Below are 22,559 nucleotides of genomic sequence, written 5' to 3' on the forward strand. Positions count from 1 at the left end.
ATGTGCAGCGCCGCTCCTCGTGGCCTCGTCCTGCAGCTGGCGCCTAAGAAGGCATTGCGAGCATCATCCTCCTCCGGGGGGTGGACCGTGGTCCCACCCACGGCGAGCGGTGGGGTCCTTGGTGAGGCCGCAGACCCCTCCGCGGGGGTGGTCCCGGTGATGGCGGCTAGCGGAGCGGCGGCGGCGCTGGCCGCGGGAGGGGGAGCGGACCCTATTCCATCTTCGGTTCCCCCGGTCGCCCCTACGGCGCAGGGCATCATCCCCCCGGGTCCTCAGACCGGGGAGGTGATTGATCTTGACGCCGACGAGGCGAAGGGGACGACGGCGATGGGAGGTGGGACGGATGCCCCCGCAGCCGTGGCGGGATCGGCGGCGGAAGGGCCGCCTGCCCCTGAGACTGCGGCGGAGGAGGCAACAGCGACGGTGGCGGGGACCTCCGCCCCGATCATCCCCGTGGAAGTGGCTCCGGCGGCAGAGGCAGAGGGGCCCGCTGGGGGGACTCCGGCAGGAGTGGAGGAGCCTCCCCTGGTGGTTGCGGCGGAGGGCGAGGTAGCCGCGGGGATACCTATCTTGCCGCTTGCGTCGGAGGCAGCGCCGCCATTGGGCGACCCTGCGGCGGCCTCGGTGGCGACGAGTGTGCAGGTGCCGGGGCCGTCGGTGAACCCGGCGGCTTCCGGTGTGATGGTGCCGACCTCGACGGTAGCGTCAGGATCGGCTCCCACCTCGGCCTCGGCTCCCCCCATTCCCAGGGCGTGGAGAGGGTCCGTCCTTCGCTGGGCATCCCGTGAGGACCCGCCTAGACACCTCTTCACCATGGACGACGCCGCGGAGTGGCACAAGTGGCAGGCGGTGCAGGGTGGCCTCGCCCACGCCCACGCGGCTCTGTCCTCGGTGTTGGGGGTTCTGGACAACACCGTTCTCCCCGGTAACCAGGTATGTTGCTTTTCCTATTGGTGATTATCATCTCCCATTGCTTTATCCCTGATGGCACATTGCTTTGCAGGCCCTCCAAGAGTGCAGTCGGGGGAAATCTGATTTCCTCCGACTGGAGCGGGGGCTCTGGGAGCGCTTCAACACGGAGAGGGAGCGCACCAGGGAGCTGTCTATGCAGGTCGCTGCTGCCCAGGGGGTCATCGGCGACCTGCAAAGGCGTGAGGGGGCGGCGCTGGAGGAGGCGCGGCGATCGGAGGCCAAGCTCCAAGCCATCATCGACAAGGCCCGTCTTGACCACGAGGAGTTCCAGGCTGCCGCTGAGAGGGCCCGCCGTGACGCTGAGGAGCTTGCACGGCTGAGGGGGGAGCCTGAAGCCCTCCAGAAGACCGTCGAGCGCATCCGGCGCGAGCGGCACCAGGCTTTGCAGGACCGGGACGCCGAGAAGGCCAAGAAGGAGGAGGCCGAGAAGGTAGCGGCTGACCTTGGCGCGGAGGCCGGTCACCTCCGCTCGCAAGTGCAGGGACTCCAGACCGCCGTGTCTCAAGGAGCCGACCGGGAGCGCGAGCTGAAGGCCTGGGCTGACGGTGAGACTCCTTTCCGTTCCCGCGTTCCCGTGGTGTTGTGGTTTGTTCTTGACTTGGTGGGATTTTCTGGATGATTCCTGCAGGCGAACTCGCCAAGCTGAAGAGCTTGCTCGACGCGAAGCGCAGTGAGCACGGCGCCCTGCGGGATGCGGTCCGCGTCGTCTGCGACGGCTTTGGCGTGGTTCCGGAGGAGGGGTCAAGCTCTCTGCCGGCTCATGTCCTCGGGGTGCACCGCCGGGGTAGCGAGATCGCTGTGGATGCGCTTCACACCGGCGTGCGGTGAGCCTTCGGGGTCTTCGGCTCCCACTATTCTGGCATCAACTTTGCTAGGATGAGCGGAGGGTACGCCGCCGGTTACTCCGAGGCCGAGCTGGACGAGATCGACGCGGCGGTGTTCACCCTGGCTGAGGCCCTCGCGAAGCTCCTGGAGGATGAGGCCTTCCCTCCTGCAGACCCCCCCGACAAGTTAGCTGTACTGGGCTTGCGCCCAAATTGTAACTATGTCATTTTTGAACTTGTTTCGTGATGGCCATACGGGCCTTTTTATAACTTTGCCGTGCGACAGTTTCCGATCCCCTTTACTGTTCCTTTGGGCTTGAAAGTTTAGAATACGTTGTCGGGTGTGTCAGTAAGCTTTGATGAGCGAAGGTGCCGTAGCCGCTGGGGCGTAGGTTTTTTCGCAGTCCGATCAATCTTGCCTGAGCACCGTTCGCGCATTCTTCTATTTTTGTGTCCAAAAGTCGAGAAAGGGAGGCTCGGTTTGAAAGAAAAAACATTTCTTTTAGATGGTGCCAAGTGGCTGGGGACGGAGCCCCTGATAGCCCCCGAGGGGTATGCGGCCCTGGAACGAGGCCAGGGTCGGATACCCCTGAGCTTGACGGAAAAAGCCTGAACCGAGACGGCTTGGGGTTTCTTTTTCCGCAAAAGAAAAAATTATCGAAATTGCAGACAAGTTTGTGCAGAACTTGGAAATAAGAGCTATGGGTAAAAGCGCCTTAGCTGTTCTATGTTCCAGGCGTTGTTGAAGATCTGCCCGTCGGGAGTCACCAGCTTGTAGGTGCCTGGCCGTAGTACTTGCGCGACGATGAAAGGGCCTTCCCACGGGGGAGTTAACTTGTGCCGACCTCTGTTGTCCTGGACGAGGCGGAGCACCAAGTCGCCGATGTTGAAGGCTCGGCCTTGCACCTTACGGCTGTGGTAACGCCGTAGGGCCTACTGATACTTAGCCGAGTGCAGTAGGGCTACGTCTCGTGCCTCATCGAGTTGATCTTGTGCGTCCTCGAGTGATGCCTGGTTTCCTTGTTCGTCGTATGCCTTGACCCTCGGTGATCCGTACTCTAGATCGGTGGGCAAAATGGCCTCGGACCCGTAAATCATGAAGAACGGGGTGAAGTGCGTCGCCCGGCTGGGGGTCGTCCTTAGGCTCCAAAGGACTGCGGGGAGCTCAGCAACCCACCGTCCGCCAAACTTTTTAAGGCGGTCAAAGATCTATGGCTTGAGCCCCTGGAGTATCATGCCGTTGGCTCGCTCGACTTGCCCGTCCGTGCAGGGGTGTGCCACGGCAGCCCAGTCCAATCGGATGTGGTGGTCGTCGCAGAACTGGAGGAATCTCTTCCCGGTGAACTGCGTGCCGTTGTCGGTGATGATGGAATTTGGGATCTCGAAGCGGTGGATGATGTCGGTGAAGAACTGTACCGCCTGCTCGGACCTGATTTGCGCCACCGGTTTTGCCTCGATCCATTTGGAGAACTTGTCGACGGCGACAAGTAGGTGGGTGAAGCCCCCGGGCGCCTTCTTGAAGGGTCCGACGAGATCCAGCCCCCAGACCGCGAACGGCCACGTGATGGGGATGGTCTGTAGCGCCTGCGCGGGCAGGTGAGTTTGGCGCGCAAAGAACTGGCAATCCTCACAGGTGCGGACTACCTGGGTAGCGTCAGCGACCGCGGTCGGCCAGTAGAAACCTTGTCGGAAGGCGTTGCCAACGAGGGTCCTTGGCGCGGCGTGGTGACCGCAGGCTCCGGCGTGGATATCCTGGATCAGCGTCTTTCCCTGTTCGATCGGGATGCAGCGCTGGAGGATCCCAGCGTGGCTTCTCTTGTAGAGCTCCTGGTCGATGATGACGAAGGATTTGGTGCGGTGCGCGATCCTACGGGCCTCCGTCTTGTCTGCCGGGAGCGTGTCGCGGATGAGGTAGTTGAGGTATGGTGCTCTCCAGTCGGTCGGGGAGTCAGCCCCCACCATGGGGTCTGCCGTGATTTCCATGACCATGGGGTCGGACGGGTCGGCTCCCGAGGCCGAGTTGGGCAAAGCGGTGTCGATCCCCTCGGGACTAGCGCTCGGGCCTGGGATAGGTGGCGTGCTGCCGACCCCCCCCCCTGAGTCGGGGCCCGACCCCAGGGCCGGGGGTGCTTCGCTGACCCTTGCCAGTTCTGGGTAACGGATTGAAGGCTTCAACTGGTCGCTAACGAAGACGCCGTCGGGGACGGGCATTCGGCCGGATGCCGCCTTTGCCAGCTCGTCGGCGGCTTCGTTGAAGCACCTTGCGACGTGGTTGAGCTCTAGCCCATCGAACTTGTCTTCGAGCTTACGGACCTTGTTGCAGTAGGCTGCCATCTTGGGGTCATGGCAGCTCCACTCCTTCATGACTTGTTCGACGACTAGCTAGGAGTCGCCCCGGATGTCCAGCCGACGGATGCCCAGCTCGATGGCGATGCGGAGCCCGTTGAGGAGGGCTTCGTACTCGGCGACATTATTGGATGCAGGAAAGTGGAGGCGGATCATGTACCTGATGCGCACGCCCAGAGGCGAGACGAAGACGAGACCCGCTCCGGCGCGAGCCCTCATCAGTGACCCGTCGAAGTACATTGTCCAGTACTCCTGCTTCTCCGACGCCGATGGCGTTTGAATCTCCGTCCACTCTGCCACGAAGTCGGCGAGTACCTGGGACTTGATGGCGGTGCGGGGGGCGTAGGTGATACCCTGGTCCATGAGCTCAAGCGCCCAATTCGCGATCCTCCCCGTGGTGTTCTGGTTCCGGATTACTTCGCCTAGTGGGAATGACGAAACAACCGTTACCGGGTGGGAGGTGAAGTAGTGGCGCAGCTTCCTCTTCGTGATAAGGATGGCGTAGATGAGCTTCTGGATCTATGGGTAACGTGTCTTGGACTCGGACAAGACCTCGCTGATGAAATACACCAGGCGTTGTACGTTGAGAGCGTGTCCCTCCTCTTCTCGCTCCGCCACCAGGGCCGCGCTAACCACCTGGGTGGTCGCCGCGATGTAGAGCAGGAGGGGCTCGCCATCGGTAGGTGGGACTAGGACCGGGGCCTTCGTCAGGAGGTCCTTGAGTCGGTCAAGTGCCTCCTGGGCCTCGCTGGTCCATTCGAAGCGGTCAGTCTTTTTCAGGAGTCGATAGAGAGGAAGCCCTCGCTCACCGAGACGCGAGATGAAGTGGCTTAGAGCCGCCAAGCATCCCGTGATGCGCTGGACTCCCTTTATATTCCGGATTGGCCCCATGTCGCTGATGGCCGCTATCTTCTCCGGGTTCGCTTCGATGCCGCGTACGGAGACGATGAAGCTTAATAGCATGCCCCTTGGGACTCCGAACACACATTTTTCGGGATTGAGCTTAATACACTTATCCCTCAGCCTTTCGAAGGCTAGTTCAAGGTCGAGGACGAGCTGATCGCCCCTCTTGGATTTGACTACGATGTCATCAACGTAAGCCTCAACGGTCCGCCCGATGAGGTCCCCGAAGCACTTTAGCATGCATCGCTGGAAAGTAGCCCCCGCGTTTTTGAGGCCGAAAGGCATCTTGACGTAGCAGTAGGGGCCAAAGAGGGTGATGAAGGAGGTGGCGAGTTGGTCGGTCTCTTTCATCGCGATCTGATGGTAGCCGGAATATGCGTCGAGGAAGCTGAGGGTTTCGCACCCGGCGGTTGAGTCGACTATTTGATCTATGCGTGGCAAAGGGAACAGGTCCTTTGGACATGCTTTGTTGAGACCGGTATAATCGACACACATCCTCCATTTCCCGTTCTTTTTTGGTACAAGGACAGGATTAGCCAGCCACTCGGGGTGGTGCACTTCCTTGATGAACCCGGCCGTCAGAAGCTTCTGGAGCTCTTCGCCGATGGCCTTGCGCCTTTCCTCGTCGAAACGGCGCAATCCTTGCTTCACTGGCTTGGAGCCGGCCTTGATGTTCAAGGAGTGCTCGGCGACTTCTCTCGGAATGCCAGGCATGTCCGAGGGCTTCCACGCGAAGACGTCGCTGTTCGCGCGGAGGAAGTCGATGAGCGCGCTTTCCTATTTGGGGGACAAGGCCGCGCTGATCCGCACGACTCCTCCGTTGGAATAGCTGGGATCGAGGGGGACCTCCTTGATGCCTTCGGTGGGCTCGAAGGAGGTGTTCGGCTGCTTGGAGTCGGGCCGGCCTTCGGTGGCCTCCGCGAGCTGGACCGCCAAGTCGCTCGTGACGGTGATGGCCGCGGCGTACTCGCAGCACTCTACGTCGCACTCATACGCCTTCTGAAAGGTTGTACCGACGGTGATGACCCCGTTGGGCCCCGGCAGCTTGAGCTTGAGGTAGGTGTAGTTGGGGATAGCCATGAACTTTGCATAGCATGGCCGTCCCAAGATGGCGTGGTAGGTTCCGCGGAACCCTACCACCTCGAAGGTGAGGACCTCCTTCCTGTAGTTGGAAGGGGTCCTGAAAGTAACGGGCAAGTCGATTTCCCCGAGAGGCATTGCCTGCTTCCCTGGCACGACGCCATGGAAAGGCGCCTTGCTGGGACAGATGCGGGAATGGTCGATCCCCATAGCGTCGAGGGTCTCGGCGTAGAGGATGTTGAGGCCGCTGCCCCCATCCATGAGCACCTTGGTGAGGCGCGTCGTACCGACGATGGGGTCGACGACGAGAGGGTAGCGTCCCGGATGCCGGACGCATCCAGGGTGGTCGGACCGGTCGAAGGTGATGGCCGGTCCCGACCAGTCCAGGAAGGCCGGAGTCGCTAGCTCGGCCGCGTAGACCTCCCGGCGCTCCAGCTTCTGCTGGCGCTTGGTGTCGTACGCCGCGGAGCCGCCAAAGATCATGAAGCAGTCGTCCACCTTGGGAAAGCCGTCTTCCTTCTCTTCGTCGTCCTTCTTTTCCTCATCGGGCCTCCGCTTCCGGTTGTCTTTCACCGGATTGCCCACGAAGTACCTCTTCATGAGGTTGCAATCTTTGTAGGCATGCTTCGCGGGGAACTCGTGGTTCGGGCACGGTCCCTCGAGCAGTTTGTCGAAGAAGCCGGGAGTGCCCTCGGGGGGCTGCTGCCCTCGCTTGCGCTCGACGGCGGCCACGAGGGGGGCCTCGCGTCGCTGTTTGCCCTTCTTCTTCTGCTGGCGGTTGGAGGTGCCTTCGTCAGCATCCTCCTCCCGCTTCACCTTGCCCTTGGAGCGGTCGAAGATCGCTCCAACAGCCTCTTCGCCCGAGGCGTAGCTGGTGGCGATGTTGAGGAGCTCCTCCGTGGTTCGCGGGCCTCGGCACTCCAGCTCTTGGACGAGGGGCCGGCAGGAGGTTCCCGCTAGGAAGGCCCCTATGACGTCGGTGTCCGCGATGTTGGAGAGCTCGGTGCGCTTCCTGGAGAAGCGCCGGATATAATCCCGGAGGGACTCGTCCGCCCCCTGGCGACAACTCTGAAGGTCCCAGGAATTGCCGGGGCGCGTGTACGTGCCTTGGAAGTTCCCTATGAAAACCTCCTTCAGGTCGTTCCAGCTGCGAACTCGTCCCGAAGGGATATGTTCCAGCCAAGCTCGCGTTGAGTCGGCTAGCAAGAGGGGTAGGTTGCGGATGATAAACAGGTCATCATCCGCCCCGCCGGTTTGACATGCAAGCCGGTAATCGTTGAGCCATACCCCAGGATTTGTCTCCCATGAGTATTTGGCTATATTTGTGGGTTGCCTGAAGCGCGGCAGAAAAGGCGCGTTCAGGATGCGCGCAGAGAAGGCCCGGGGCCCAGCCGGGACGGGGCTCGGGTTGCGGTCTTCCCCGCTGTCGTAGCACCCGCCACGGTGGACGTGGTAGCCTCGATCTACCCCGTCCTCCCTGTCCACGCGGGAGCGCCTCCGCACGTTCAGGGTGTCGCGGGCGTCGCGGATGGGGCCGACGCGCTGGTGGACGGATCGAGCCTCGCCTCCCGCGGGTGGTGGCGTCCGTCGGGCGGACGCGGCCTGATTTGCCCTAGGAGGGGGTTGATGGATAGACTCCCCCCGCCTTTCCGGGGGCGCGTCGAGCGTCGCCCTGCTGGCGTTCTGCCCACGTCGCCGGGATGCGGAACTTTCCGCCTGCTGGACGGCGGTGCATTCGAGCAGGTTGCGCATCTCTTGGCGTGCCGGTCGCTCCTCGGGCGTCGCCAGTTCGGGGAGTTGCCGGAGCAAAACCGCCACGGCTGCGACGTTTTGGCTGGCGCGGGCGAAGAGCTGTGGACGCTCTTCGTCCGCGCAAATGCACTGCTGGACGTCGCGCGCCCGTTGTCGTGCTCCGCCCTCGTGGTGGGGATGCTCGACTTCTTGGCGGGCGTCTGCGCGCGCCTCCGGCTGCTGAGAGCATGACCGGTGCCCTTGGTAAGGCTCCGGTCATGGCCGCGGCGCGCGAGGGGGAGTTCTTTGTCTCCCCTCGGTGCCGTTGCTGTTGGACCCCTCGAAGTGCGCGTCGGCCATGAGACACTCACGCGAGGGGTGGGGGCTCCCGCTGCTGGAGCCAGTGTCGGAGATCGTCCTCACCGCGCCTGCGAGCTCGTTGCTCGCGGGTGACGCGGTCATGGACCGCGCTAGGAGGTGTCCATAAGCCCCCGTGGCATTGCGTAGCCCAAAGGGCCGTCCTCGTGGTGAGGGCCTTCTGGTATGCGACCGGCCGCTCGCCGCTGTCCTGGCGGCGGGGCCGAGGGCAGCAGGACGAGCGGGCAAGACGAGGATAGGGATCAGCTCGATCCCTTCCCCGGTGGCGAGGAAGTCTAGGCTCCCGAAACGGATCAGGGAGCCCGGAGCGAAGCTGCTATCGTAATTGGCCATCTGAGGCTGGAAATGTACGCGCAAAGGTCCCCTACCTGGCGCGCCAACTGTCGTTGTCAAGACTGGCGGATCAAGACTTAGACTAGTAAATTTCTTTTATGCGCGTAAGGCTTCAGATGGTGATGTGGAAGACACGGGTTTAGACTGGTTCGGGCAAGGGAAGCCCTACATCCAGTATCAAGGATGCTCGTATTGCCCACGCGGGGTTCTGTAGTAGGGGTTACAGATCGACGAGAGAGGGACTGGTCCCAAGTCTCTCTGTGCTTGTGCTCTCTGGGAGCGTAGTAGTGTGCTGTGGCTTGTGGGAGAAGAAGCCGATCCCTTTCTCTGGCCCTTGGTGCCCCCTTTTATATCGTAAGGGGGGCGGCCGGAGTTACAGCTAGGACCGGGCAAGGAGGACAGTAAGAGTGTAAACGTAGTACGGTAAGAATACGGCAAGAAGGGAGGAACAAGTTCCTAGATGCCCGGCGCCTTTGCCGGCCCCTGACGAGCGCCGGCGTGCATGCTGGAGGAGGGGGGCGGCCGTGTGCCAACTGTCGTCGCGCCCTACAGATAGCCCCTTCGGTGTTCGTAGGCGTCGGGTTATGATGAAGGCGTTTCGTCGCCACTTTGGTGTCCGTTGGGGAGGACGGCGGATGCCACCGTCCTGATGATGGCTTCTGGAGAGAGGGCGTCACATCCCCGCTGCTGGGCGCGCAGGACCCGAGGGCGCGCGGGGCCCGAGGATGGGCGAGTCTCCCTCTTCTCCGGTCGGCGCAGGCCATGAGTACCTGCGGTGAATGGAAGGGAGCCGCCAGCACTGTAGCTTGTACAGTGTGGTCGTGCATGGGTACTTGCACCGGCTTGCGTGAGGAGCGCGGTCATCTTTCTTCCTGCCAGGCTGCGGCGCATTTATGATGAGGCCGACAAGGGGGACCCACGGGATCGCTACCTTGTCCATCCGGTCCGCACCCGAGGGGGACGTCCGTCCGGGGGGGCCCAGCGAGTCCGACCCCTGTGCTCGGGGTCGGACGAGGCGGAATCTTGTAGCGAGGGGTCGGGCGCCCCCGACCCTGGGGTCGCGGTCGGACGAGGCGGAGCCTCGCGGCGGGGGGTCGGACGCTCCCGACCCCGGGACCGCGATCGGGCGAGGCGGAGCCTAGTGGCGGGAGGTCGGATGCTCCCGACCCCGGGACCGCGGTCGGGCGAGGCGGGGTTTTGATTATGCTGGGTGGACCTGGGCCTTTGTGTTTGTTCTTTTAAGCGGTATTTAGGAGATCGTTAATATTTCCCCCCAACACCTGTAAACCAAACTTCCGTAAAAAGGAGCGCTCCGTTGCAAAATTCAAGTCATAACTACAAGCGAAACAATGATCAGTGCTTCTGAAGTCTGAACCCTGTAGATATTTTGCAAATCCGGACTAACAAGCCTAATGGTTTTTCTAACTGAACTCTAATTAGAAATTCCCTAAGGTCCCGTTTGGATCATTGGAATTGAATTCCATTCTAATAATCATAATTTAGACACAAATTAATTAAGCTAATATAATTGTATGTGGAATATAGTTGTATATTATAGTTGGTGATATGGGAGAGATACTTATATGCTACACTTCTACTATAGATAAGCGAGTCCAAGAGCGTGCTATAAGAATTGAATTCCATTCTAATAACTATAATCTATAGAATCAATTTCCATCTCCCACCTCATGAATTTAAGATAGGCTTATATCTAAACTTTGGAAAGTTGTGGAATGCCACATTCCAATATAAATTAGCCTACTTCATTAAGTAGATTCCAATTCCATCAAAATGAAGGGATCCAAACGGGGCCTAATGTTGCCTATCAAGAAATGGTGTCATCTCAAGTGACCTTATGCAATCAACCACCTAGGATAACTGCAATGATAACCACCCAAGTAAAATCCATAAAGGGAGTTAACCGAAGAAGCATCATGACATGCACAAAAGGTACCAGGAACTTGCTGATCGATCAACATAAGTGAAATTCTCAAATCTTGAAAGAATGATTATACTAATTTAAGTCCTAACAGAAAAGCAGACCTATACCTCCACTGTAGGTTATCCTGTTTGGCAAGAATGATTATCCAATCCTTTTGGTTTGATATAAAATAAAAAATGACAAAATTACGTCACAAAGAACATCACCTGTGCTCATATATTGTTTCTAGATCACCCTAAGCCATGCGCATCTAAAATAAAGTAACAAAGACGAAATTAGCTTTCAGAACTATTCTACCTCACTGCCAGGATGGTTCTCTTAAAAAGAAACAGTCTAAAATCCTCCTAAATCAATCCATTATTGTGTAATATTGATTATAGAAGAACAACATTGAGGAACTGGTATGTCAATCGATAATTTTCTTCCACACATAATCTTTTCAAGAAACTATTCTATCTCAATGCAGAAGAATTTCTGGCCAAATCAACAAAGATAGTGTAAAGTGATAAAAGAAAAAACAATTAGTTATAGCTACTTAAAAAATTAGTTACCTGAAGCTGGTGGTAGTTAAGAAAGAACAAACACAATGTCTAAAGCCTGTAGTCTATATCCTGTTGGAATATTTGGGCTAGGCCCAATTAATTCAACAATCTCAAGGTGCTAGGTGGTTAAAATGGTTAATCCCAAATGGGTAGTTAAGGAGTATCTTAACCAACTTAAATTGGTGGACCCTGCGAAGAGAGAGGGTGCCACATGCGCGTGCTCGCTTGCTCACCGAGCCGTGCCGCAGTGATGGGTTTTGCCGTTTTTAATCACGAGTTGATGACTAGTAACTAACATGGATTAAATGCTGACAACAATGACTATGGAGATTACTGGTAACTTATACTATTAATGGCTATCAATTACCTGACCCGGAACATGGTCCAGATTCGTTGAACCTCCTCTCTCCCGCGCCTATAAGAAAGGTGCTTGTCCTCTGCTTAATACTGCTACACAAAACCAATTCCTCTTCCTTTTGTTACTGCTAGCTGCTACCTTCACATAGCTTGCCGCAGTGATGGGTTTTGCCGTTTTTAATCACGAGTTGATGACTAGTAACTAACATGGATTAAATGCTGACAACAATGACTATGGAGATTACTGGTAACTTATACTATTAATGGCTATCAATTACCTGACCCGGAACATGGTCCAGATTCGTTGAACCTCCTCTCTCCCGCGCCTATAAGAAAGGTGCTTGTCCTCTGCTTAATACTGCTACACAAAACCAATTCCTCTTCCTTTTGTTACTGCTAGCTGCTACCTTCACATAGCTTGCGAGAGCAGGCCTCCGAAACTTCGTCCTGCCGCGACACTTGCACGAGTAGGCGAGCGATCAAGTTTTTGGGGAGCGCACCTTCTGCGCGACTGCTCGCTGCGTCCTACTACTTCCTGAAGGCCGTTCTGCGTCCTACTTCCTGAAGGTCATTCAAGGGACCGCTCTGCATCAACTCGTCATGGCATCAACTCTGATCGACTACATCGAACAGCCTGAACCGACGTGTCAGGCACAATGTCTGATATGTCCAATTCTAGGAATGACGCGCCCATTGCCGCCGGCAATGGTTCCGCCCTTGGGTACTTTCTGAACCTTCTACTTTCTGAACCTTCTCTGGTTCTTCTTTTCATTTCTGTTTATGTTCAAGCGTGCTTTAAACAGAAACACTTGCACATGCCATGTGTCACTCACAATGATCATGATTTACTTAATAATATTCGGAATTAAAATATACCATAAAATGCCTAAATTTGTAACAATCCAAAAACTTTGATATTTGTGTTAGGCTTACGGTCACTGGTTTTGCTGCTGCTGTTAAACCAAATGTTTTTGATGGCTCAAATTACAAACGTTGGCGTGATAGGATGATCCTTTGGTTAACTGCTATGAACATTATTCATGTCAAAGGGGAAGCCACAATAATTTACTCCAGAGGATGAGCAAGTTTTCTTGGCAGCCAATAACCTTTTTCGAGATGCGTGATTAGTGTTCTTGCGGAAAACTTAGTGGATGTCTATCTCCTGTTGCGTTTGCAAAGGAACTGTGGGATGCACTTGAGATAAAGTTTGGGGTCTCTAACGGGAGTGAGCTGTATATTATGGAACAGTTTGTGGTAGGGGGCATTATTGCTAAACTGCCACCCTCTTGGATGGATTTCGTTACTTCTTTGAAACATAAGAGATAATAGTTCAGCGTTGTTGATTTGATTGGATCTTTGGATGTTGAAGAGAAGGCGAGGGCGAAAGACACTCGCGGGAAAGGGGTTGTTGGGTCTTTTAGTGCCAATCTGGTGCAAAAGAATAATCCCAATGGCTTCCACAATAATAATAATAATAATAATAATAATAAGAACAAGCAAGATAACAATGCAAATACTAAGCAGACAACCACTTTTAAGAAGAAGAAGGACAAGGATAATTGCTACGTTTGCGATGAACCTTATCATTTTGCCAGTGAGTGTGAGAACCGCAAGTGGAAAGGCAACAACAAGTTAGCAAACATGGTTATTGGCGAAACTGCAGGAACGCCGAGTATGGTAATTCATTACCTACAGTTCTTTCAGTTTGTCATTCACCGGAGTGGTGGATTGATACTGGGGCTAATATTCATGTGTGTGCTGATATTTCCTTGTTTTTATCTTATCAGGTCAGGGGGACTTGCTCCTTGTTGATGGGGAACAGATCATATGCGCGTGTTCTTGGTGTTGGTACGGTCGATCTGAATCTTACTTCGGGAAATACCTTGCGATTGAAGAACGTGCAGCATGTCCCCACCATCAAGGAGAACCTTGTCACCAGCTTTCTACTGTGTAGATATGGTTTTAAATTAGTTTTTGAATCTAATAAATGTGTACTATCTAAGTATGGGACATTTGTTGGTAAATGTTATGAATGCAGAGGCTTGTTCCATTTATCTTTGTCAGATGAATGTAATAGAGTTGTGAACAATGTGGTTAATGTTGATGAGTCTAATATTTGGCATTCATGACTCTGTCATATTAATTTTCTTTGTATGGCACGGCTAGCAAATTTGAATATAATTTCGAAATTCACCTTAGTCAAAGGTTCTAAGTGTCATGTATGTGTGGAATCAAAACAACCTCGCAAGCCTCATAAAGCTGCCGAGGCAAGGGATTTAACATCACTTGAACTAATTCATTCTGATTTATGTGAGATGAATGGCGAGTTGACAAAAGGTGGTAAAAAGTATTTCATGACCTTAATATATGATTATACTAGATATTGCTGTATTTATCTGTTGAAGTCAAAGGATGAAGCTTTACACTATTTTATGATCTATAAAGCTGAAGTAGAAAACCAACTTGAAAGGAAAATCAAACGTGTAAGGTCTGATCGTGGTGGAGAATATTTTTCAAATATGTTCACCTTGTTCTGCGAGGAACATGGCATAATTCATGAGAGGACGCCTCCCTATTCACCTCAATCAAATGGGATTGCTGAAAGAAAGAATCGCACTCTAACTGATTTGGTTAATGCCATGTTAGATACAGCGGGACTTTCCAAGGAATGGTGGGGTGAGGCTATATTGACAGCGTGTCATGTCCTAAATCGTGTTCCTATAAAGAATAAAGAGATCACTCCTTCGAGGAATGGGAGAAGAAAAGATTAAATCTTTCATATTTGCTTACTTGGGGGGTGTTTGGCCAAAGTAAATGTGCCAATCCCTAAAAAACGCAAGCTTGGACCTAAAACAGTTGATTGTGTATTTCTTGGTTATGCTATTCACAGTATTGGTTATAGATTTTTAATAGTAAAATATGGAGTGGCTGACAGTATGTTGGCACAATTATGGAGTCCAGAGATGATACATTCTTTGAAAATATTTTTCCTATGCGAGAGGACTATAGCAATACTAGTCAAGAATTTATTACAAATGATGATCCAACTGATGTGATCGAACACAATGAACAAAATCTTGTGAGTAATCCAAAGGAGGATGACAATGAAGTTCCTAAAAGGAGCAAGAGATGAAGGACTGCAAAGTCTTTTGGTGATGATTTTATTGATTACCTTGTGGATGATACTCCTAGAACCATTGAAGAGGCATATTCCTCTCCTGACGCTGACTATTGGAAGGAAGCTATCAGGAGTGAGATGGATTCTATTATGTCTAATGGAACTTGGGAGGTTATTGATCGTCCTTATGGGTGTAAACCTGTAGGATGCAAGTGGGTGTTTAAGAAAAACCTTAGGCCTGATGGTACTATTGAAAAGTACAAGGCAAAGCTTGTGGCTAAGGGCTATATTCAGAAAGAAGGAGAAGACTTCTTTGACACTTATTCACCTGTTGCTCGATTGACCACAATTCGAGTGTTACTTTCCCTAGCAACCTCTTATGGTCTTCTTATTCATCAAATGGATGTTAAGATAGCTTTCCTAAATGGAGAGTTGGAAGAGGAGATCTATATGGATCAGCCAGATGGGTTTGTAGCGAAAAGTCAAGAAGGAATGGTGTGTAAGTTGTTAAAATTTTTGTATGGCCTCAAGCAAGCACCTAAGCATTAGCATGAAAAGTTTAGTAAAACTCTTATGTTCGCTGGCTTTGTTGTGAACGAAGCTGACAAGTGTGTGTATTATTGTTTTGGTGGAGGTGAAGGAGTGATATTGTGCTTGTATGTTGATGACATACTGATTTTTGGGATAATCCTTAATGTGATTAAGGAAGTCAAGGAATTTTTGTCTCAAAACTTTGAGATGAAAGATTTGGGAGAGGCTGATGTTATCCTTAATATAAAACTAGTAAGAGAAGGTGATGGTGGGGTTACACTTTTGCAATCCCACTATGTGGAAAAGGTTTTAAGTCGCTTTGGTTATAGTGACAGTAAACCTATTTCAACACCTTTTGATGCTAGTGTGATTTTAAGGAAAAACAAAAGGATAATGAGAGATCAGCTGAGATACTCTCAAATTATTGGTTCGCTTATGTACTTGGCTAGCGCTGCGAGGCCTGACATCTTGTTTGTTGTGACCAAACTAAGCCAGTTTGTTTCAAATCCAGGAGATGATCACTGGCGTGCTCTAGAGAGAGTGATGCGCTATGTAAAAGGCACTGCGGACTTCGGGATTCACTATACTAGTCACCCAAGGGTACTAGAGGGTTATAGTGATTCAAATTGGACTTCTGATGCTGATGAGATAAAAGCCACGAGCGGATGTGTTCACGATTAGAGGTGGAGCTGTTTCTTGGAAGTGTTACAAGCAGACCATGTTAACAGGTCAACTATGGAAGCAAAACTTACAGCATTAGAAACTGCCACTGCAGAGGCTGAGTGGCTTCGTGAACTCCTAATGGATTGACCGGTGGTTGAAAAACCAATACCGGGTATCCTAATGAACTGTGATAATCAGACGGTGATTGTCAAAGTGAACAGTTCAAAGGACAACATGAAGTCATCTAGCCATGTAAAGAGGCATTTTAAATCTGTCAGGAAATTGAGAAGCTCCAGAGTGATAGCTTTGGATTATATCCAAACCGCTAAAAATCTGGCAGATCAATTCACAAAGGGTCTTTCACAAAATGTGATAGACAATGCATCTAGGGAATTGGGCTTGAGACCCAGTATGTGAGTCATGCTCTAGTGGTAACCTTTCCTATGTGGTCAGAGATCCCGTGAATTAGGATGGTGAAACAAGCCATTGTTTGACTGAGAGAAGAGAACCTTTGAATAAGGCTCATTACGGTGTAAGTGCATTTCTCTTCAAACTGTAAGGCAGGTTGGCTATTGCCTTAATGTGATCTGAGTGACTTATTTAAGCAAAGTTGTTGTTAATGGCTCTAGCTCGACCTCCTAGAGCATAGAGCCAACTCAGAGAGGTTGATGCACTTAGCGATGGTGTTGCTGATGCGATCTAGCCCCGCGATTAGATCAGAGGGTGCCGGTGGGCGGGTTGTCGCGAGGATGTGTGGGACCCTCTCCGTGAGAGAAAGGTCACCGACCTGCTGGACGATCGGTGCGATGATCCTTGGGTGGAGACCTTGTGTTGCTGATGCGGATTCGACGGAGGCCGAGCTGGCGACGGATGTCGAGTCAGCGATGGAGTCGGAGTCCAACAGCATGCTCTTGAAGCGGAGCTGGATCGGATTTGCAAGGAAGTCCTTCATGCTCCCAAGGAAGATGACTTCGGGGCGGGATGCCATCAAGCTCGTTGGGAAGGATCTCACGATCACCCCTACCTGGCACGCCAACTATCGGATTTAGTGACCGGCAGTCCACCACGGGGTTACCCAAGTGGTAGATTTGTAGATTAGTGATCGGCAGACCAAGAACTTGAATGGTAATATAGGGACGCAAGGTTTAGACAGGTTCAAGTCTCCGGGAAGTAATACCCTATGTCCTATGTTCTGATGGATTGTATTGCTAATTGCAGGTGCGAAGGGTTAACATGCCCTCGAGGGCCGCCCCTGGTCGCCTTATATAGGTTGACGACTTAGGGTTACAGTCAGGTAGTATATAATCCTAGTCGGTTATTACAAGAAAATCAATCTGAGTCGGTTTACAACAAGTATCTCGTGATATCTGGGCTGGATTGGTTCGCTCGACCTCCAAGCTTGTGCTCCACGCGTCTTTATGCCTTTCCCCGCACACTATGGTCAGGCGGGGCCTGCTTGTCAACCCGGCCAGTATCCTGGTCCATGGGGACCTGTGTGTACCCTATCCCTCAGTAAGTTCATTATCAAGTTCATCATCTTGTGATACCTTTGTGTCATCTATTGCCAAAAGACAAAAGGGCGTAGAGAAGAGTGATGGAGCTTTCTTGATGCGATGCCGGCAATTCCTTTTGAAGGCTTCTCATCATCATCATCATCATCCGAGTCGGAGCTTGCATCGGAATCCCATTCAACATAGTAGGCTTGACCATTTCTCTTCTTGTAAAACTTCCTCTTTTTCTGGTCATCACCTTTCATGTTTTTCTTCTTGTTTGGACAATTCATGGCAATGTGACCAATTTCATCACATTCAAAGCACGTCTTATCTTCAAATGGATTCTTCTTTGATGATTGGCCTTTCTTATCATAATTCTTATTCTTCATGATTCTTTTGAGCCTTCTAACAAAAAGAGCCATTTCTTCATCGGAATCATCATCATTGCCATTTTCATCATTGTTGTTCTCTTTTGATGATTGAGCCTTGAATGCAATACTTTTATTTCCATCATCATTTGCTAGGCCATGAGCTTCCCTTTGTGATTGCTTGAAAATGTCATGAGTGAACACTTCACCTAGCACTTGTGTAGGTGTCATTGTCTTCAAGTTTGATCTCACAAGCAAGGTAACAATTGTTTCATATTTCTCCGAGAGGCACCTAAGAAACTTGTGAGAAAAATCTTCATCCGGAACATTGAAATCAAGACCCTTTAGCTCATTCACAATATCATTCAACCGGTTGAACATAACAAACACACCTTCATCTTTCTTTACAGCAAATTCACTAAACTTTCCCTTGTATACACATAATTTTGCTTCTTTCACAGTGGATGTTCCCTCATAAATTTCCATAAGCTTTTTCAAAATTCCATTAGCAGTTGTGAGATTCTTCACCCAGTTGAATTCACTAATATCAAGAGCACCATAAAGCACATTCATGTCTTGATCATTGAGTAACTCATTTTCATCATTGGTTTCGGTTTTATTCTTCTCATCTAGAATAACATATCCATCATTCATAATTCTCCAAATCTTTTTGCCCATAGCCTTAAGATGAACCATCATTCTACTTTTCCAATAATTATAATTGTTCCAATCAAAGAACAGTGGCTTCTTCACATGAACATTGTTGTCACTAGCCATTTATCCTACTCTGGGATAGTAAATCCTTAAAATACGAAGACTACAGCTCTGATACCACTTGTAGGATCTAGGATACCGACTAGAGGAGGGTGAATAGACGGTTTCAACTAAAATCACAAGACAATAAATTTAATTAGTAACATAAGAGAAATTTTATTTATATTCGTTCTATAACTAGGTGAGGGTTTGCAACCTAGGGTGGCAAGATACAATTCAATATCTGGTAATGTAATTGCTCAAAGTAAATTGCAATAAATGAAATTGAGCAAAGAAATAACTGAAAAGAAGAGACGAATTTTTTCGGTGGTGTCGATGACTTGCCGGTCACCCCTAATCCATGTGAGGTGGATTCAATGTTCCAACCACTCCTCTATCAACCGCTTGATTTTGAGCCGGCTTGAATCAAAGAACCTCTTCAAACCTCGATTCCACTAGAGTTGCTCTTCACCGCTCTAGCGAGGTGAGCATAAGAACCTCTCACAAGAATAGCCGAGGCTCCTTCACAATCTTCTTGAAGGGCTCAATGACTCCACAGCCTCCAAGCCATCTAGGAGGCGGCAACCTCCAAGAGTAACAAGCCAATAATGCTTGCTTGAAGACTCCCTAGTGCCACAAAGCTCAAACTCTTGATGCAATGCACTAGGATGCTCTCAATCTCATAAGAATGCAACCTCTAAGAAAAGTGAGTGAGAGAGAGGAGGAAGAAGGCCCAAGTATGTCAAGAAAGTTTTCCAAAGTGCTAAGAGAACTCTCCCACACCTGAGCATGAGATATTTATAGAGCCTTCCCCCAAAGCTAGCCGTTATGTTCAAAACACGTAGAAACGGGGGGATTCAAGGACCGTCCGCCTTTATAAGCATGGACCGTCCGCCATTGATCACAACAGCTAGAACAACAATAAATGCGTGTCAGAAATGACCGTTGCATCACAGGTAGACCGTCCGCCCTTATAGGCGCGGACCGTCCGCGGTTCAAAAACTCAAACACGCAGGGAGCTATTAGACACGTCTAGGACATGTCAACTTTTAAAGTTAGTGAGGCGGACTGTCCGTCCAAAACTAGCGGACCATCTACACTAGCGGACCATCTACCGTTCATTTTCCCCCGATCAACTAGAACCAAACTGGTTCTGTCGAAAACTTAGAACATGTGGCCGACCGTCCGCCCTTAAGATTTTGCGCACCACCAGAACGAAACTTGTTTTGTCTAACTTTTCGAATTAGCTGGCAGACCGTCCATCCCTAGGGGCCAGACCATCCGCAGTTCATGCTAAAGCTCCACTCAGAACCAGGAATGGTTCTGTCCAAAAATTAGATCATGTGGTGGACCGTCCGCCAACTAGGGCTGGACTGTCTACCTCTATATCTTTGTGCCCCACTAGAGCAGGAACTAGATCTGTCTAAAAACCAAACCAAGTGGCGGACTGTCCACCTCTCAGTGTCGGACCGTCCGCCGTTTTATTTTTCAGCGCAACAGAACATCTTCGAAGAAATGGCTAAGTCAAATAACAGTCCGCCTTCACAAGGGAGACCGTCCGCCATTCACACCAAGTTAGCCATTTTCGAAACATATTTTTACCATCGTTTTTCCCACTTTTCAAACAAGATAGACTTATATGCATGTGATGCAATTATTTGAGCAAAGTAGCACTATTGAACCGTCAAGCAAATGAAATTGACCCCTCTTGATAGTACGGCGATCTAGCCTATTAATCCGGTCAATTATCATCCACTAAGCACCTCTTGATCGGTAAAATAGAAAAGCCCTATCATATACCTTTGCCGTGAGCTTTCCAAAGTGAATTCACCCAAGCTATCACCATAGCATCCTTTGAAGCTGAATTCATCTCTAGGACTAACCTATACTCATAACTTCAATGAAATTGTTAGTCCTCAAAGGTTGTCATTAATTAACAAAACACAAATTAGGGGCCTAGGTGCTTTCAAACTCTAGTGGAATCGAGGTTTAGAGAGGTTCTTTGATTCAAGCCGGCTCAAGATCAAGCGGAGTCTTGATAGGGGAGTAGTTGAAACATTGAATCCACCTCAACGTGGATTAGGGTTGACCGGCAAGTCATGGACACCACGGGATAAAATTCGTCTTTTGTCTTCGGTTATTTCTTTGCTCAATTTCCATATTGCAATTGACTTTGAGTAATTACATTCATAGAGATTGAATTATATCTTGTCACCCTAGGTTGCTGTTGACGGCTCTTAAGTACCATATCTAGGCCGTCAACTCCTGCATAAACACATAAAAGAGGAGCATCAATAGTAGTGGTAGGAGTTATTACTAATGAATTCCACAAGTGTTGTTGAATATTTGTATGCAGGTCCATTAAAGGAGAAAAGACACCTCAAGAGCAAGGAAATACACTCTCAACCAATCAGGAGCAATCACATGGATTGAAGGGCCCACAAATGGGAGTAAATCGACAAGGTTCACCGTAAAACACCTCGTACCCACATGGGGACCCACATGGCAGTCACCCAGCCAAAGGCGGTTCCCCAGGGTCGGCCAAACCCCTAGTGGCCCCATTCGCCTCTAGCCGCCACATGTCGCCAGTTACCGACCTTGCAATGGCGGTTAAGGAAGATTCCCCAGATATTCCCCTCGGGAACCGACCCCAAGTGCCTATAAATAGCAAGGGAGAGGTCTCATTTCAAGACACACCCAGCACCAACACCAACACCTTCCTCACCTCCACTTGGAGGAGTGCCTCCACTTCTATCTAGAGAAGAGCTCTATGGCAAAACCTTGCTTAGGCTAGTGCTTAGGATAGGGAGAGAGAGAGGGAGTAGCTCGGAGGAGTGCTGAGGAACTCAGCACTCTACTCCGACCATGTACCTCTACGGATGTTGTCTTCCTTTTGAGTTAAGTGAGTATTCGTGATTCCTTATCCGGTTTAGTGCTTATTTATAAGTGAGATTAGTTCTCTTACTCGCGGGTTAGTTGCTCCGTATTTATACAAGTGTTGTATATCTGCTACGGGTCGACAGACGTAGTTAGATTGTAGTAGTAATCAGTGGTGTAGACGTGGTGTCTAGGCTAAGGGTTATCCTTCGTTTGCCTTATATCCCACGGGTTGCTAGAGGTAAGTGGCAAGTGGTGACAGCCATGTCCATCCTTCGTAATCCTCCACGTTCGGATATAGCATAGAGTCGTTGGCCAAAGGCACCTGACTAATTCAGGTAAGCCGGTACCCGAAGTGAGTTTCCTTAACCCAAGAGATCGACCTTTTAACTTATCTAGTGCTATCCATAGGAATGCTCTCTACCCTTCGCCTATTATTGGTTGGTTGTCCTTGATACTAGAGTCGTAGATATACACACACATTCCTCTGGATTCGATATCCTTGGAATACTCTGAGGTGAAAGCTACAACAATATCCGTACGCTTGTGGATTCATTCGCATTCGTTAATTATACCAACAGAGCTTTAGAAAGAGTAGAAATAGAATTTCTCTTGTGTTACTAATTAAATTTATTTAGTGCTGTGATTTTAGTTAAAACCACCTACTCACCCCCTTATTCGGTATTTTAGATCCTACACCTCCGTTCTTCAATATATGACATCATTGACTTTTTTTCTCAAACTTTTATCAATAATATCTATTTAATGGATTAGTCAAAAAAAGTAAAAATAAGTACTATTGCATCGATTATCTAAAGTACTTGAGATTTATTATTTCCATAAATATCTGTAAAACTGAATGGTCAAATTAATAAAAAAAACTCAATGGTGTCATACTCCCTCCACACCCCTTTGATATAGTTTAACGAAAAAGAAATCTACGTATGATCGGCGCATGGGAGTAAATTGTTCCTCGGTCTTGGTGAAAAAACTCATGTGTCCATCAAAAGGGGATGCAGGGAGTATTTAAGAGGAGCTAGTAGTTTATTTAATCAAAATTATTAACTTGACTAAATGTTTGTCAAACTTAGCCAAGATTTCCCTCAGAATTCATAGTTCATACCAGCCATGCATACATCATCAATTTCTATAATACGGTACTCTAGCAATTCTCCACTTCCTCCCAATATAAATAATGTAAAATTCCTATTCATGTAGTTGCAAGCAAGTATTAAACACATTGGTTTTTTTTTAAGAAAAATAATGGCTTCTTAGTCGCAAAAACTTGCATAAATTTTTAATGGTTTTAGAAACACATGTAGAAGTTCTATAGATATCATACTAACTC

General features: G+C 50.3%; 1 protein-coding gene across 1 annotated transcript; it reads left to right on the top strand.

The window, feature by feature from the left end:
* LOC111256751 (fibrous sheath CABYR-binding protein-like) lies at positions 1–2,043 on the top strand. Its single transcript, XM_022825254.1, has 3 exons — positions 1–676; positions 1,601–1,796; positions 1,848–2,043. Exons 1-3 carry the CDS (start codon positions 1–3, stop codon positions 2,041–2,043), a joined length of 1,068 nt encoding a protein of 355 aa, XP_022680989.1.
* The last annotated feature ends 20,516 nt before the right edge of the window (positions 2,044–22,559 follow it).

This window comes from Setaria italica, chromosome III (assembly GCF_000263155.2).
Source record: "Setaria italica strain Yugu1 chromosome III, Setaria_italica_v2.0, whole genome shotgun sequence".
In the NCBI taxonomy this organism is placed as follows: domain Eukaryota; kingdom Viridiplantae; phylum Streptophyta; class Magnoliopsida; order Poales; family Poaceae; genus Setaria; species Setaria italica.